General features: G+C 45.8%; 1 protein-coding gene across 1 annotated transcript; it reads left to right on the top strand.

Annotated features, from left to right (window-relative positions):
- Nucleotides 1–14,324: 14,324 nt before the first annotated feature.
- LOC148022136 (uncharacterized) lies at nt 14,325–15,043 on the top strand. Its single transcript, XM_087696698.1, has 3 exons — nt 14,325–14,571; nt 14,668–14,769; nt 14,862–15,043. Exons 1-3 carry the CDS (start codon nt 14,332–14,334, stop codon nt 14,916–14,918), a joined length of 399 nt encoding a protein of 132 aa, XP_087552824.1. The 5' UTR covers nt 14,325–14,331; the 3' UTR covers nt 14,919–15,043.
- The last annotated feature ends 743 nt before the right edge of the window (nt 15,044–15,786 follow it).

The raw sequence follows: 15,786 nt of genomic DNA, 5'->3' as shown, positions 1-15,786 counted from the left end.
CAAAACTCTGATTCCTCCATGCCCCACAAAGTGAGGGTCTTTGCCCTATCTTTAAGCCATTTTTGGCCCAGTCGGCCACCAGCTGCGATCACCTCCTCCATTACCTTAATTGACAGGACCCTTCTCAGGCTGTTAGGCATGAGGAAACTGAAAGTAAAAGGGTTCTTTTCGATTTCATGCCATTCCCAGATTACCAGCTCCATGTGGAATTGCATTGGGAGGTCATCGGGGCATGGTGGGAGGGATGCAGATGGCCGCATGACCGGTTTGGCTTGCAACTGCCTTCTGGCTTCTTCCACTAATTTTCTCCGTCGCTCCTTGAGCGTGGTTTGTCTGGGCGGGTCAAGTTGTTGCTGTTCCTGATCGTGCGACGAGGGGGGTTGTGGGATTATTTCTTCACTGGTTCTTCTTATGACAAATTCAATGTAAGTGTCCTCCCCCTACCGGTCGTCTAGCTGTGCCCCTTCCTCAAAGCCGAGTGCATCCACCTCTTGGGGGGTTAGGCCAGCCAGTAGCATGTACTTTCATTGTTCTTCTAAGCCCAACCTAACCTCCGCAAGTTGGGGTGTCATATGTAGCCTCGCATGCAGGGCTTTGCATGCAATGCTTAGTTTTTTCTGCACCACCTCCAACGACTCCTTTCTCTTCGGCTGAGTTGTGTCCAATAATGTGTTGAGAAAGGCGTGTTGTTGGGCAGTGAAGGCTATCTGGGCAGCGTCCCCTTTGCTTTCTGCCAAGATTTTTTCTTTCTCCACTAAGGCGAGGCACCGCGCTAGTGCCTTCACCCGTTTCTCGTTTTGCGTGGCCTATTCCTCGGCCCTTTTGCTCATTCCTTCCATGCTCTCCCCTTGCTTTTGTGCTAGGGTTACGAGCTTCTGCTCCTGGGCTCTGAGTTCCTTGCTCATGTTCTCGTGTTCTTTCCTTCCGAGATGTAGTTGATCGGTCATGGACTCAATCTCTTTTCGTTATTGCTCCCTCTTTTGTCTTCTCTCCTCTTCTTTGGCGCTTAGTTTCTCCATCATTTGCTCAATGGTGGCGGTTTTTGCCTCCAGTTCCCCATGTTGCATCAGGAGGAGCTTGTATTCCCACTACATTTGCACAAGTTCTTGATTTTCATCCTCAGGACGTTGTTTGTAGCTTTCTTCCATGTCTTATTTTGCTTTCAATTCTTGCTTGAGGTCAAATATTTGCCGTTGTTGCATGGCTATGATGCGGGTTTTCTCCAGTTGGAGGGCGGCCACTGACTCTTTCTCTGCCACCAACTCAGCCACCGCCACTCTCTTTTCCTCCTTCTCCCTCTCCAATTGGGAGAGCAGCTCGGCAACGTATTCATCGTAACTCGTTGGTGGCATCATTGTTCCCTGGGTGGGGGTGGTTGAGGCCTCTACACACAGACACTTCTGGTCTTGCCTCGATTCTGCATCCGCAGCTGGACTTTTTGGCCCCATGGTCATGGTTTCTGTGCTCTTCCCTTGGGCCATTTCTTTACTGATGAAGTATTTCATCCAAGCCACAAAATTGGAAACTTTCATGCTAGTGGGGATGCTAAGGGTGAGCATAGTGGGTTCAGTGGAGGGTGCCATGAGGGTGGGCATAGGATGGAGGGGTGCTTTGCCTTTGCCTTCCAGGACTGCGGGCGGCGCGGCTTCTGGTGCCTGCACGCTGGAGCTAGGCCCTTCTTCCCTCAGGTGGTTCCAGGATTCTGGATCATCCACCCTGCATTGTTGCTCAATGGACCGGCATGTGGCCTCAGCCAAGTCCTCCTCTTCCTTTCTTCTTAAGTCCTCTTCTTCCTTCGCAGCTCTTCTTTGCCTTTCTTTTTCGGCCTTTTTGTATTCTTCCTCTAGTTTCTCTTTTTCTTCCTACTCTTCTCTTCTTCTTCTTTCAGCCTCTTGATTTGACGCCTTCTTAGCCCGCTTGACTTGCTTTGTTGTTTCTTCTTCTTCCTTCTTCCTCTTTCTCTCTCTCTCTCCTCGGCCTCCCTGAGGGATTGCCTTTTTGGTTTTTCCAAATATTCCTTCTCCTTCCTGTGGCCTTCATCTGGTTTCTTTTTCTTCTGTGCTGCCTTCTTCTTGGTTTCCTTGACCTGCTTTTTGCTTGATTGCTCTTCTTGCCCCTGTCCTTCCTTATCGGTCTCAATCTTGTCGCTTGACCTCTCCTAGTACTTATAACGGGGTGACCTGTCAGGCGTTTCCCCTTCCCCCTCTTCTGCATCTTGTCTCTTTCACGGCCTCCTGGATGAGCGCTGTTAAGATGCTTCCATAGGCAATGAATGAGGCTTTGGAGGAGGCCTTCTTTCTTTCTGTGGCCTTAGACGCTAGGGATTCTCCTCCTACGGGCATGCTTCCTAAAGCCAGCGCTTTAGCTACCTGGTCAATGGTTTTGCGCACATAGTCGTTCCAATCAACTTCATGCAGGGTATGAGCCGCCACATTTGCACACTAATTTGGTGCATCAATGCATTGTAGCGCTGGCTGGAAAAGAGCACATGTATCAGTTTTGCCTACAATCTGGTTTCTGCATCGGGGATATATTGGATGCTGATGCCGTCGTTTGTCAACACGTCCTCCTTTCTCATCCCCAACATGGCGTACACATCTCTCTTCTGCTTCTTTTCCATTTTTGGTTCTAGTCCCAGCGCCTTTTCCACCAAGGCAGGGGTTAAGCGAACCAACACCTGCTTAGCATTCTGTCCCCTTCCTATTGTGACGGTGCTGCATTCATTGTCGAGGTCGTAAGACTTGAGAAATTCCACACAGCTTGTGTGATCGGGTTCTTGTGAATCTTTCCAGAACAACTCTCCTAGCCACTTCCTTGGCCACTAATCCTTCTATATTATGAATAGTTCAAAATTTTAGATGGTTGTAGGCACGGCTCTCCAAGGTGATGCTGTACTGCGCTCTCTCCTCTTCCTTGAATGGAAGTTGGTGGGCACAGTCTTGTTGTGACATTTTTCATTCCTATCATAAACCAAAATTTTCACTAGTGCTTTCTACATGGTAATTTGCTGATTGCTGGAAAAAGAGAAACTCTATGCTTTTTGAATGAATTCATTAAGAACCACTGTAGATTCATTGAATCCCAAATTTTGACATATAGTAGGAAAAGATAATCCAGTTGCTGACATGCTGTCTAGAGCGAGATATGAGGATGAGGAGTCAATGCTTGCAGAAGATGATGAGACAGAGTTTGCAGCTTCTGTCCTTGTTCATGATTGTCATGTATCTACTGTTGAAGCCTTTATTGAAGAACTCTATGTTGACGAGTGGCTGCAAATTGGACAGTATCTAAGTTCATTGACTCGAAGAGCTGATTGGACAGATGATGAATTCAAGAAAATCAGAAGAAAGGCTTATGGGTATTTCTTGAAAGATGGTTTTCTTTGGAAGCATCCAAAGAAGAGAGGCGGCTTACCCTTGAGAGTAGTTTGTGAGGTAGTGATGAAGATACAGATTATGCGAGAGTTTCATGAGAGTTCTTGGGCTGGTCATAGAGGTGTCTGGGCTACCTATGAGAAAATCAAAGAAAGATACTGGTGGAAAGGCATGTATAAAGATGTTTCCCACTTTGTGGAGACTTGCAGGGACTGTCAGCTTTACTCTTTAGTGCGGCATCGTGATGAGTTGCATCCAACCTATCCACTATGTATGCATTATAAATGGGTGGTTGACTTGGTTACTTTGCCAGTGGGACTTTGGCAGATGAGATATCTTGTCTTGGCTAGGGAGGATCTTACAAACTATGTTGAAGGCAGATCTTTACGGACGAAGACCACCACTACAGTATGTAAATTCTTGTTGGAAGAAATGTTTTGCAGGTATGGATGTATAGGCAGGATTACAGCTGATCGTGGAGAGCTAGATGCAGATGAAGCTAGCTGAGAATTTTTCTCATGGCTTGGGATTAAGTTGGCTCTTACTTCTGTCTATAATCTAGAGGCAAATGGCAAGAGTGAAAGAGGACATCCGCTGATAGTTAAGGCATTGGCAAAATCTTATAGAGGTCGGATTGGAGATTGGCCGAGATTACTGCCTTTTGCATTGTGGGCAGACCGCTCTACACATAGCGTGACTACTGGATATATGCCTGCGGAGTTGATGTATGGGCAAAAACCTATCATGCCTACAAAAATCTGTGCTCTCACGTGGAGTGCTCTTCCATGGCAAGAGAATTCATCAAGGTAGGAGCTACTAGCTCTTCGGATTCGTCAACTAGACAGAAGAACAGAAGATGTGCAGCTACTAGCAGTTGATCGTTTGAAGGCAGCCCGACTCAGAAACAAGGACAGGTTTGATTTGAGGCATCGCTTGCGGCCTAGAGCCATAAAAGAGGGAGATTGGGTTCTATTCTACGATAGTAGCCTAGAGAATCGGCATAGTAGCATGAGAAAAATGGTTCAAAGATGGTTTGGACCATATGAGGTGAAACATGTTTTTGACAATGCTACCTATGAGTTGGCTGAATTAGATGGGACAGTATTGAGGGTGCCCATTGCTGTAAAAACGAGTCAATATTTTCAAGAGAAGAGAAGATGAAGAGTATTCACTTGAAGCATTGGCAGAAGAAGAGCAGGTAGAAGAAAGTCTAGAAGAAGAAGCAGAGAATATGGATGATGAAGCTGATGGAGAAATAGGTCTACTAGAAACTGATGAAGGACTGGACCTGTTTGTGGACTTGGATGATCCTGGATAGTTGGCTCATCCAGAGGATGCGCAGGTTTAGAGGGGGTGGATGTCATGCTGCTGCGCATTCGAGCCGTAAACACCTCCATTTTTGTTGTATATTTGTGTTATCTTTTTGCGTGTCATTCATTGTGTGTGATTGATGCATTAAGATAATCCGTCCTTTCAGTACCCGCATCCAATGTACATACTCCACTTGTGTGTTTATGTTTATGTGTGTTTCAGTTTGTATGCATGTTGTATGTGTGATAGAAAAATATGAAAAACTGATGCCAAAGGACATTATCAAGCTGATAATTTCAATGATGATCTCCAAGAAAAGTGCAGGAAATCGTGGAATCAAAGGAGGCAGAGTAGAAGCTAACATTAATAAAAATTGATTCATCCCTCCTGAATATGCTAGAATTCGCCATGCCAATGAAGTCAAGACTGCAAAGAAAGGAGGGGATACGGAGAATGCGGACATGAGGCGGATGGAGGAGATGAACCGGAGAGCTTTGTGACATCGAAGGTCATTGAAGCATTGAATCAGATCGTGCTATCATGCTATTTTTCTGATGCTTGTGGTTCATGTCATCCATGGCTGAACTTATGGACCTTGCTTCGATTGGATCACAACAGAAATCCTTTGCTACATTTGATTTCAAAGGTTGGTTATAAATTGGTGCATTTGATATCATGGATTCATGGGAGAAACCATTGAGGTAGTAAAAGAGAATGCTTTTTGTTTTGAAAGTTGGAGGGAAAGATAAAAAGCTTTGTACTTTCAGAATAGCTTTACGAATGCTATGTTGAGATTGGGGGGGGAAAAAGCTAAGAAAAGGGGGCTTTTTGAAAGGCTATGAATGGTGGGCTGCGCCCGGATTGGAGCAGGCAGACATCGTTAGCAGCTTGAAGAATTGTATGGAGTCTTGCCATAACATTCTGCACAGTAGACGCGGCTGGCAGAGTTAGTGATTCATTGCTCGGGGACTTGCCATGAAGCTGAGCAAAGCAGACATTGTTGGAACCTTGAAGAACTGTACAAACTCTAGAACATTGTGCCAGGGTCGCTTAGTACATCGGAACGCTATCAAAAGTGGCTTTGAATCAGACCTTCTTGTTGGAAATGTTCTTATTGATAGGTATGCTAAGTGTGGAAGCTTGGAAGATTCACGCAGTGTTTTTGATCAGCTTCCGAACTGTGATGCAGTGTCATGGGGTGTAATCATTTTAGCATATTCCAGATATGATCAGTACCTTACTACGGGGTGCCCATACTGAATTGTTGTTGATCTGCTGCTTCGCTTTGCTTCTTCTGACGAAAGATTTTCTCAGTTTTGCTTCATCATTATTGAACCTCAGCTGATCGCCATCTAATTCGGCTGAAAGGCATATTCGAGATGCTCTCTCTTCATGTGCCCGTTTAGGGCTTCTTAGCATCCTTGTTCCACTTGGGCATCAGGTAGATCCTCCATTGCAATCATCCCCAGCAGCATTCAACAGAAGGCAGATATGTTAGGCTTGCAGGTCTATGAAGTGGCTGTTCTTGTGATTCAGATTTTTTAATTGTTTCTATCTTCGTTCCACATAATGAGACAAAAAGGGACATCTGTAAGTTGTGAACGAGCCTCATTGGCCATTCAGCTCTCATGCTCTCTGCTTGTGGTTTATGTTCTGTCCATGTAGTTATCTTCGTCTTCAAGACAACACTTCAACTACTTTGACTGGTATAAATACTATTGTCTGGTAATCGATGAGCAACTTGGGAACTACAGAAGTGAGTCATGCAATCAAGGCAAGCTTTTGAAATAGATGTCGATTTCAACTAGTAGGCATGACGTCTTACCTGATCTATTCTGACATCACTACTTTGTTGTTGCTTAGCCTTATTCAAGCTACGAAGGGAGTTCTGAAATCAAAGCAAAGAACCCTAGAGGAAAGATAAGGCAACTGGGGAAAGCGCCATCATCATCATCTGCACTGAAATATATAACCTTAACCCAGTTCCCTCTTCAGTTTCAATTCCATATGTTAGCCTTTACAAACGAGCTGTACTCCTGCACAGATTCCTGAATTCATCAGTTCAAATGTATCATTTTTCTACCTTCAGAGTTCCCTCCAGCCTAAATCAACATGGTTGCTGAATTTGATGCCCTGGAAGTTGAAGGTGTTCTCTTCTCTACTGTCCACTGCTATTGTCTTCTCATGTGGCAAACTCTTGCTGAAATTTGAATGCTAAGAATAGCCTTGAACTTGTACTAAACGTTGGCTAGACTTATGGGTTGATTGCTCAAATGATTACATCGAGAATTGTTCACAAGGATTGCTGTCCAGCAGAACTCTTTAAGACTCTTCAAGTCTATGTGCCAATGGCGTAACTGTCTTCAAACACCTGAATACAAAACAGATTATGAGATACTACATATTTTTCTGAACATGGACCTCATGTAATTTACTTGACAAGGAATATAGTGAACTTTGGCATCAAAAATTCGATTTCTTCTTGTTAGCCTCTTTCCTTGTTGCAACTTGAACTCCGTGTTCAGTAGTCCTTACATGAAATCTATGACATTTTTGGTAAACCCGACGTGAAAGTGCTGCGTCAATTTTTAGCAAGATGGGAGACTCACAAGAAGAGATGACAGATGACAATGTCATGAAGAACCTGTTTGAGTCATTTACAACCTATATGCAGCAGCAAGCTCACGCGAAACGTGTTAGTGATGCCATGGATGCCTTGAAAGCTGTCCAACAGGAGATGAAGCAGTTCAATGGCCAACAAGTGTCAACTTACCTGCATTTATATGAAGAAAAGATGAAGTTTTTTGGGGTTTCTCAAGATGTTTGGAGCCGCTACTTCTTGCGGATCGTGGTACGCGCTCTTGAAGTCCGAATTTCGGAAATTCAAGGAACACATGCTGGTTGGGCAGAGTTTAAGAAGGCATTAAAAGATGAATATTTCCTGGAGGATACAGGTCTTATGAACCGCAGGAATTTCTTAGCATGGGTTTCTATGCCTAATAAGGGACTTTCAGTTACCGCCCTTCTGCGAGAATTTGAGAGCCGCTATGATTAGTTGGATGGAACTGAGCAGCAAGCTTTGGAGATGCAAAAAGTGGAATTATTTTCACAAGCCGCTGATGCTGATTTACACGAAAAGTTGGATGATCTTTTGGAAGATCAAGCTACAGATTCAGGTTTAAAGACTGAGTGGAGACATGTCATTGATGTTGTGAATGCTCTCGTTAAGAAGCAACGTAGGAGAGTACGATTGCATCGTAATACAGGATCTGTTTCTGAAAAATCCTTGGACACCTCTTCTTCTATCCGTGCTCCAAGTTCTATGCCTAAGCCTACTCCTCTTGTTGTAAATCCACCAGTTCCTACTGCTCCAGTGCCATTATCCGTAGATGATGTTATTAAAGGCGTGGCAGATTTGACGATTGAAGAAGTCAAAGTTGAAGTTGGAAAGTTAAAAGATCAACTTATGTCAGTACCTGCTATAGCGCCTACTCCAGCGACTGCTTTTCCAGGTGGCCAAAGAAAATGGAGACGATGTATTTGGTGCGATAGTACAGAGCACCAACACTGCAGAGATTGTGATGCTTTTCAGGAAGCGCGTAAGAAGAATGTAGTGTTCTGGGGACAAGATGGGAAGATATGGCTGACAGAGACTGGAGCTCCTCTTGACACGAACTTTGGTAAGGGAGGCATGAAGAAGCTCGTTGATGATATGGCTGCGCGATCAGCTTATGTGAGTGTTAGAGGAGATGCTTCAGCTTATGGAGTCCAGCTTGAGCAAAAATCAGATGGAGACTCTGCTTTATGGTCCTCTGCCTTGGAGATAGCGAGAAGAGGGAAAGTTCACGCATCCACTATGACTTGTGTGGGCTCCAGCATCCGAGGAGAAACGGGATGGGATTCTCCTGTTGACAGGTATTCTATTTTTGCTTATATGGTGAAAACACAGGGTTTAGATGCCATGGTTGAGGAAAAGAGAAGAAGATATGAGGAGGGTCTCAGCACCTCCAAAAAGACTAGAGGGGGTGACTTTGTTTCACCACCTGTTACAGCTCCACCTATGACAAGTTCTCCAGCTCAATCAGGTCCTGAACAACCTATGGGAGACAAGCAGATGAAAGAGAAGAGGCAGCCAAGAAAGGAGCCAGGATTCAAGCTCTTGTCAGACCTTGATATGCAGATGGATATGAGTAAGATTTTTCATGAAAGAATTTTAAATAGTGAAGTCACTTTTACTGTTGGAGAAGCTCTTGGGATTGCTAGAAGAGAAATACAGGATCAGATGCAGGATCTTTTGTGGAGGAAATGACATGCGATGCAAGGACCTGCTTTATAGGGATTATGGCATGGAGCTCTTGGGGAAGAGCATTGTAATATTCCCACCCGTGAATATTGACGTCCCGCACACGACGTAAACCTTGTGCAAAGGTTATCTCTTGCATTCAAATTATTGGCGGTGTAATGTGTGACCCGCACGCGAGAAATGGGGTCCTCCGCATTGGTAAATCAAAACCGAAAGTTAAAAGCCGCAAGTCTCACAAAAACACCCTCTTGGGAGGGGTAATTTGAATAATTCAAGGCAATTTTTTTTTATTTTTTTACCCCTTTTTCTCCAGCCGATGCACGACTGGAGAAAAGGGAGTGTGGGGGGGATGGGCACATGGGAAAGTCGTGGCTTGCATGGGAGGGGGGAACCCATGCAAGGGGCCACGTGTGTGGAGGCCTTCTCTTCCCCCCCATGCCTATAAAAACATCCATTATGAGCTTGGAAGGGAGGGCGACCGTGCTGTGTGAGGGAAAGGCTGCCATGCTGGTGGGATTGGAGGAGAAGGGAGCTGCTGTATTGACAAACGCCGCCAAGGGCTGCCGTGGTCACCATCCGCTGCCGCGTCCAGGAGCTCCGCCGCCTTGCTGAAAGGCCCACACTACAAGGGACTGGGGCAATAGCGACGCCGATTAGCGACGGCGTTTATCGGCGTCGCTATTGGCGTCGCTATTGGCGTCGCAATTGGCGTCGCTATATGCGTCGCTATTTGCGTCGCATTTGCGACGCAAATAGCGACGCATATAGCGACGCATATAGCGACGCCGCAGGGAAAAAAAGCGCGGCCGAAACCAGAGCGCCGTTTTCATTTTGTTTTCTTCGCCTTTTGAGAGCGAGAGCGAGGGAGAGAGCCAAGGCTTTGTGAAAGAAGAGGAGGAAGAGACTTGTTGCCGCGCCGCCGCCACCGCCACCGCCACCGTCGTTGTTCGCGAAGGAGAGGAGGAGCCCTCGTTGCAAAGAGAAGCCGCCCACGCTCGCCATATCTCATTGGTGAGTCTCCCTCTCTCTTTCTTTTACTTGTTGAAGGTTTAAATCGTTCTCTTTTGTTTATTTAGGAGAGGAAAAGAAAGAGAAGGAGAGGGAGAGGGAGAGAGAGGGAGAGAAAGAGAGGGAGAGGGAGAGAAAGAGAGTGAGAGTGCATTCTCTCTCTCTCTCTCTCCCTTTTGCTTGTTTAATGTTTAAATTACTTTCTTCTTTGCTTGTTTAGGAGAGGAAACGAGAGAGTAAGAGAGAAAGAGAGGGAGAGGGAGAGGGAAAGGGAAAGAAAGAGAAAGAGAAATAGAGGGAGAGGGAGAGGGAGGGGGAGGAAATAGGAGAGGGAGAGAAAGAAAAAGAGAGGGAGAAGGAGGGAGAGTGCATTCTCTCTCTCCCTCCCTCTCCCTTTTGCTTGTTTAATGTTTGAATCACTTTATTTTTTGCTTGTTTAGGAGAGGAAATGAGAGAGAAAGAGAGTGAGAGGGATAGGAAGGGGAAGGAAATGAGAGAGGGATATAAAGAGAAAGAGAGGGAGAGTGCATTGTATCTCTCCCTCTCCCTTTTGCTTGGAGGATGTTTAAATCACTTTATTTTTTGCTTGTTTAGGAAATGAGAGAGAAAGAGAGATAGAGATGGAGAGGGAGAAAAAGAGAGGGAGAGGGAGAGGGAGAGGGAGGGGGAGGGGAAGGAAATGAGAGAGGGAGAGAAAGAGGGAGGGGGAGGGAGAGGGAGCGAGGGAGCGAGGGAGAGGGAGAGGGAGAAAGAGGGAGAAAGAGGGAGGGAGAGGGAGAGGGAGGAGGAGGGAGGAAATGAGAGAGGGAGAGAAAGAGAACGAGAGGGTGAGGGAGAGGGTGAGAGAAAGAGAGGGAGAGGGAGAGGGAGAGGGAAGGGAATGAAATTTAAGATAATATACGTATCGATAATGGTATGCAATGTGCTTTGCATACGGCCACGTACTTCATCAAAATTAACCCAAAATTATTGTTATAGAAGTGGAGATCCCTTAAATTGAGTATAGGATAATTTCTCTCAGGTCTTATGACTATGAGTAGAATTGATTGAAATAAATTTTATTTCTATAGTTGTAAAATTTCATAGATGGCGCGCATTAATTTTAAAATGGATTACTTATACTCAAAGCCGAGATATAACAAAAAATTATCTACCGGGACAAACAAATCGTTGAGCATGATACAAGGCCGAGATATAACATCGGAAAATCTCTCGACTACTATATACAATGCAAGGTTTATGGTCAACTTGCAAGTTGACGTACATCTCCAAAAAGCTATCCATTTAAGCCTCGTTTGCTGTAATGTAGATAAGATGGCAAACGAAGAAGGTCCTATTGTTCAAGACCGCGAGTCGTATCTTAATCAGCGTGTCCCATGTCCTTGCTCTCAATGCAAGTTGGCAATTAGACGAAAACGCCGATTGTCTATAGAACACGTACGACGATTTGGCGAGTTTCAACCTGAGATTATTGATCAGGCGATTGCAGATTTTCAGCAAACGGTATTTTCAAGTTAGCATTTTTCATGCATTGTACTCTCAAGCTAATTGAAAACCATACACAATAAGATTGGGTCTTGTTGGCAAATTTTGTGTCCAGGGGGGTGATGTCTCGACCCAAGGGGGAGTGCACCCTTTGCGGCCAATTAGAAGAGTTCGTGGACGTGAGATGGATGGATGGCAGGAGCCAATAGACCACTCGCAAGGCCCATCTATATCGTCAATGCCAGAGGAGACAGACAACCTTCCCGACTTGCCTACAATCTTGGAGCCTGAGATGGAGGCAATGATCGATGCATTGATTCCCATGGATGTTGAGACATCTGACCCGCTTAGAGAGGAAGCATCCATACCATTATATGATGGGTGCCGAGTATCTCGGTTGAAGACATTGCTTGCACTCTTAAGTGTGCAAGCGAAATACGGTTGGAGCGATACGAGTGTGACTGAGTTATTCAGGTACCTTGCATATAGACTTCATTGTTTTTTTTTAAAACAGTATTATTGTAAATATGGATGGATTTTTCAAGGTGTTTTATGATGTTTTCAGGTTATTGAAATATCATATATTGCCACCTGCAAACACCATGCCTGAGTCTCGTGATGATGCACGACATGTTTTACGGAAGCTTGGCATGGACTACAATAACATCCATGCATGTATCAACGACTGCATATTGTTTCGAGATGAATACGAGACTATGGAGACATGTCCAAAGTGTGGTGCTCACAGGTATCGACAGGACTTGCAAGGGCAGACCATCCCTCAAAAAGTCCTCAGACACTTTCCGCTCATCCCCCGCATAAACCACATGTTTCGCACGTCTGCCATGGCAAGCTTGACAACGTGGCATGTGCAGAATAGGTCTACGGATGGAGTGCAACGAATATCAGCAGATTCGCGCGCATGGAGCCACATTGACTCTACCTTCCCAGGCTTTGCGCGAGAGCCAAGGAATCTTCGGCTCGGTCTCGCCATGGATGGTGTGAACCCATTCGGTCTGCGCTTGACTTCTTACAGTGTGGTATCTGAATTTGTTTGCTACATCTAATTTGAGTGTTTCAATGTGCAGTACAAAATATATAGTGCAGCGTGGTCGCGCGGACGGCATTTTCGGGTGGAGCGTATTGACAAAATGCGCTCCACAATGGACTGTGGTGTCATGGCAAGGTTTGAGCAAGAGAGTCGGCGACGAGCAACGGATCCGAACATGGTTGTGGATGAGATGGAGTATTTTGGGAATTTGCAAAGTATTATTACGGTGGATTACCGTAGCTTCTCCATGATAATATTCGATGTGCAGTGGTTCAAAGTGGTACTTGGAGGAGCTGGCGCAACGGTTCGACGAGGTCCATCTGGATTTCTCGAAATAGATTCCGAAAAAAAATGGACGGATTTGCGCGACACCTTTGTGTTGCCGGCACATTGTGAACAGGTAATCTTCTAGTCATTTGCTTGCTAATTGTAATACGACATGCTTTATGTCACAATGGTTTGAAGACGGTTTGTAAGTGTTTGTGAACAGGTAATCTTCTATCCAAATCCCCGACAACCTCGATGGTGGTATGTTATACCTTCAACTCCTAGAGGTGCGAGAGTATACGATCAAAGCGATATTCCAGGCATAGATGAAGAATATATGCAAATAGAGGGATCGAAATTACAAGGGGTGGAGGCCACCGCAAGCTTGGAGCCCGCATCGGCTAACAATGATGGAAATACAGAAGTCGTAGAATTTTTTGAGAACGAGGCAGACTCGTTCTTTTGTGGTGACATGTCTATCGACCTTCCAGTGTATGCAGAGTTATGTCAGGAGATTAACATGGGACCATAGAATACTTCATTCTTGGAGAATTGTATTACTCAATTCGTTGTTTAGATCTTCCATAAAGGTAGATAAGATATGCATTTTAAGATGGATTTTTCAAAAATGATTTATATTAATGCGCTTTGTATAGTTTCAATTGATTATTCTAACATTATTTTTTATCTCTGCAGGTATCTTTATTTTCAGTATGAGTCGAGGGATGAGCGATGAGGAGTTTCAGGAGATGATGGCACGTATGTCTCCAGATCAGCTCGCGAGATTCAGAGAGATAGCAGATCAGGAGCTGTCTCGTTCTTCGTCAGGGCGCTCCGCTAGATCAGCTTCAGTGCGATCAGATGCTTCAGCTTCGAGCAGACGATCTCGACGCTCGCGACTTGGGCCAGAGGGAGGGACTGCGACTGCAGGAGGATCAGGGGGGTGCTGCTGTGGAGACACGGACGCGGTGTCTCCGTCTCGTCGTTCAGCTAGAGCTCGGTCACCTCCAGGATTTGTCACACCTGTGGGGACGTCCACTCCAGTTACTCCGGCTTTTGCGCAGCCGTCGGCAGATGTCACGCCTTTTGGTGGCACTCCTTTTGGTGGCACCCCCTCTGGTGGCACTCCTTTTGGTGGCACCCCCTCTGGTGGCACTCCTTTTGGTGGCACCCCCTCTGGTGGCACCCCTTTCAGTGGCACTCCGGGAGAGGGTACCCCCGTCGGTACACCGGATGTTCAGGGGTCTCCTGGATATGCCCAGGAGCGTGGACGGAGATGGGAGAGGGCCCATACGAGGCACACTCCTAGGGATTATGGATACCTAGTGGATGGCAGGTCAGGAGCTATCATCATGAATGATGAGGGGAGGAGGGTGATAGCTCGCATGAGGGAGTTGTGCCAACAAGTTTTTCGGCACAACGTCCTGGATCATTGGAGGAACATACCGGAGGGGAGCAAGGAGTACATAGTAGCATCCTTGCATGAGGAGTTCCCGGTGCCAGCCGCAGTGGATAGATTCTCTACGGGCTGGATGATGGATTGCATGCGTGCATACATGTCACATAGACGATCCGACGCACGCAAGGCAATCAAGAGTGGGGCTCCAAAGCCCGAGTGGTTAGATGCAGAGGACTGGCGCCGACTGAGGGAGGAGGCTACAAATTCGCCAGGACGTTGGAGTCAGCAGCGGGAGGCGGCGAGGGCACGAATCGAGGCCGGATCGGTACATCATCTTGGGAGTGGCGGCCACAGGACATATTTGGAGGACTTTGTAAGTTTCTCTTTTGTTTTGCTTATTTGTTTTTTTGAGATATTATTTGTACTGACAATCATATTTCTAACAGTTAGCATTTTGTTTTCTTTGCAGCACTCCATTACAAATCGCGATCCGCAAGGCCTTGAGACTCAATATGCAGAGAGGCACGGTCTCAGATCATTGATCGACCGATTGTACAGACGCGGCGGCGCAGTAAGTCTCTCATCTTTCATGTCCGTAGTTACCATGAGATATTTGAATGCATTATTGTATGGTGGATTGATATGTTGTTTCTTTTTCTGCAGAATCCGTTTGATGCTCCTTTGCAGAGGGACGAGCTTTCGGGGGACGACGATTTGTAGCTCGCCCTCGGATCCTTAGCGCTCACATACCTTTAGTTTTTAGTCGCCCGATCTATGTAGACATTTTCTATGTATTAGTGATATTGTTTTATGATTGTACCAATCGCATTTTATGCGATATCATGTATTTATTTCATCTATCAGTTTTATGATTTCAGTATAGATTCTTTTTGTTTGCAAACGCTTTGTATGCAGCAGTGCAGAAACTATTTTGTATGGCTCTCATACAGCACACAGTGCTATATGTGGCAGGGCAGCTTGCTGCCCTGCCACAAAATTTTTTTTTTCTCTGTTACCGTCGCTATTTGCGTCGCAAATTTACTGCAGGCGTCGCTATTGTCGTCGCTATCAGCGTCGCAAATTCTCTGTAACCGTCGCTATATGCGTCGCTATTTGCGTCGCTATATGCGTCGCAAATGCGACGCATATAGCGACGCAAATAGCGACGCATATAGCGACGGTTATAGCGACGATTCCATGGCGTCGTCAATAACGACGCTTTTTGCGACGACGGGGGCAAATTTTGTTGTTTGTATTTTCGTCGCTTTAAACGTCGCTATAAGGTCTATATCTTGTAGTGCCAGGCCGCCGCCCACCCTCGCCTTGATCACGGCCTCCTTCCCAATCATTGGGACCCCCTTCTCGTCGTCGCTGCTGCCCAGAAGCTTCTTAGAAGCTTCTTTAAGAAGCTTCTAAGGTTTAAAGACATAGGCCTTGATCCTATGCGGCTTCTCGGTTTTAAATCCGGGCTAGGGAAACTCCTATTCCCAAGCGAGGAGAAGGTATCGACCTCCTAGCCGTCTCAAAAAGCAAGAGCAAAGGATTGAGGGAATCTGCGGAGTCCGTAACCACGACTACAATGGCTCCC

The sequence above is a fragment of the Lygodium microphyllum genome, chromosome 17, assembly GCF_053477565.2.
Source record: "Lygodium microphyllum isolate KBCC chromosome 17, Lygodium_microphyllum_v1.1.10, whole genome shotgun sequence".
NCBI lineage: Eukaryota > Viridiplantae > Streptophyta > Polypodiopsida > Schizaeales > Lygodiaceae > Lygodium > Lygodium microphyllum.
The sequence above is the reverse complement of the archived record's forward strand: the minus strand, read 5'-3'. Positions and strand labels throughout refer to the sequence as shown.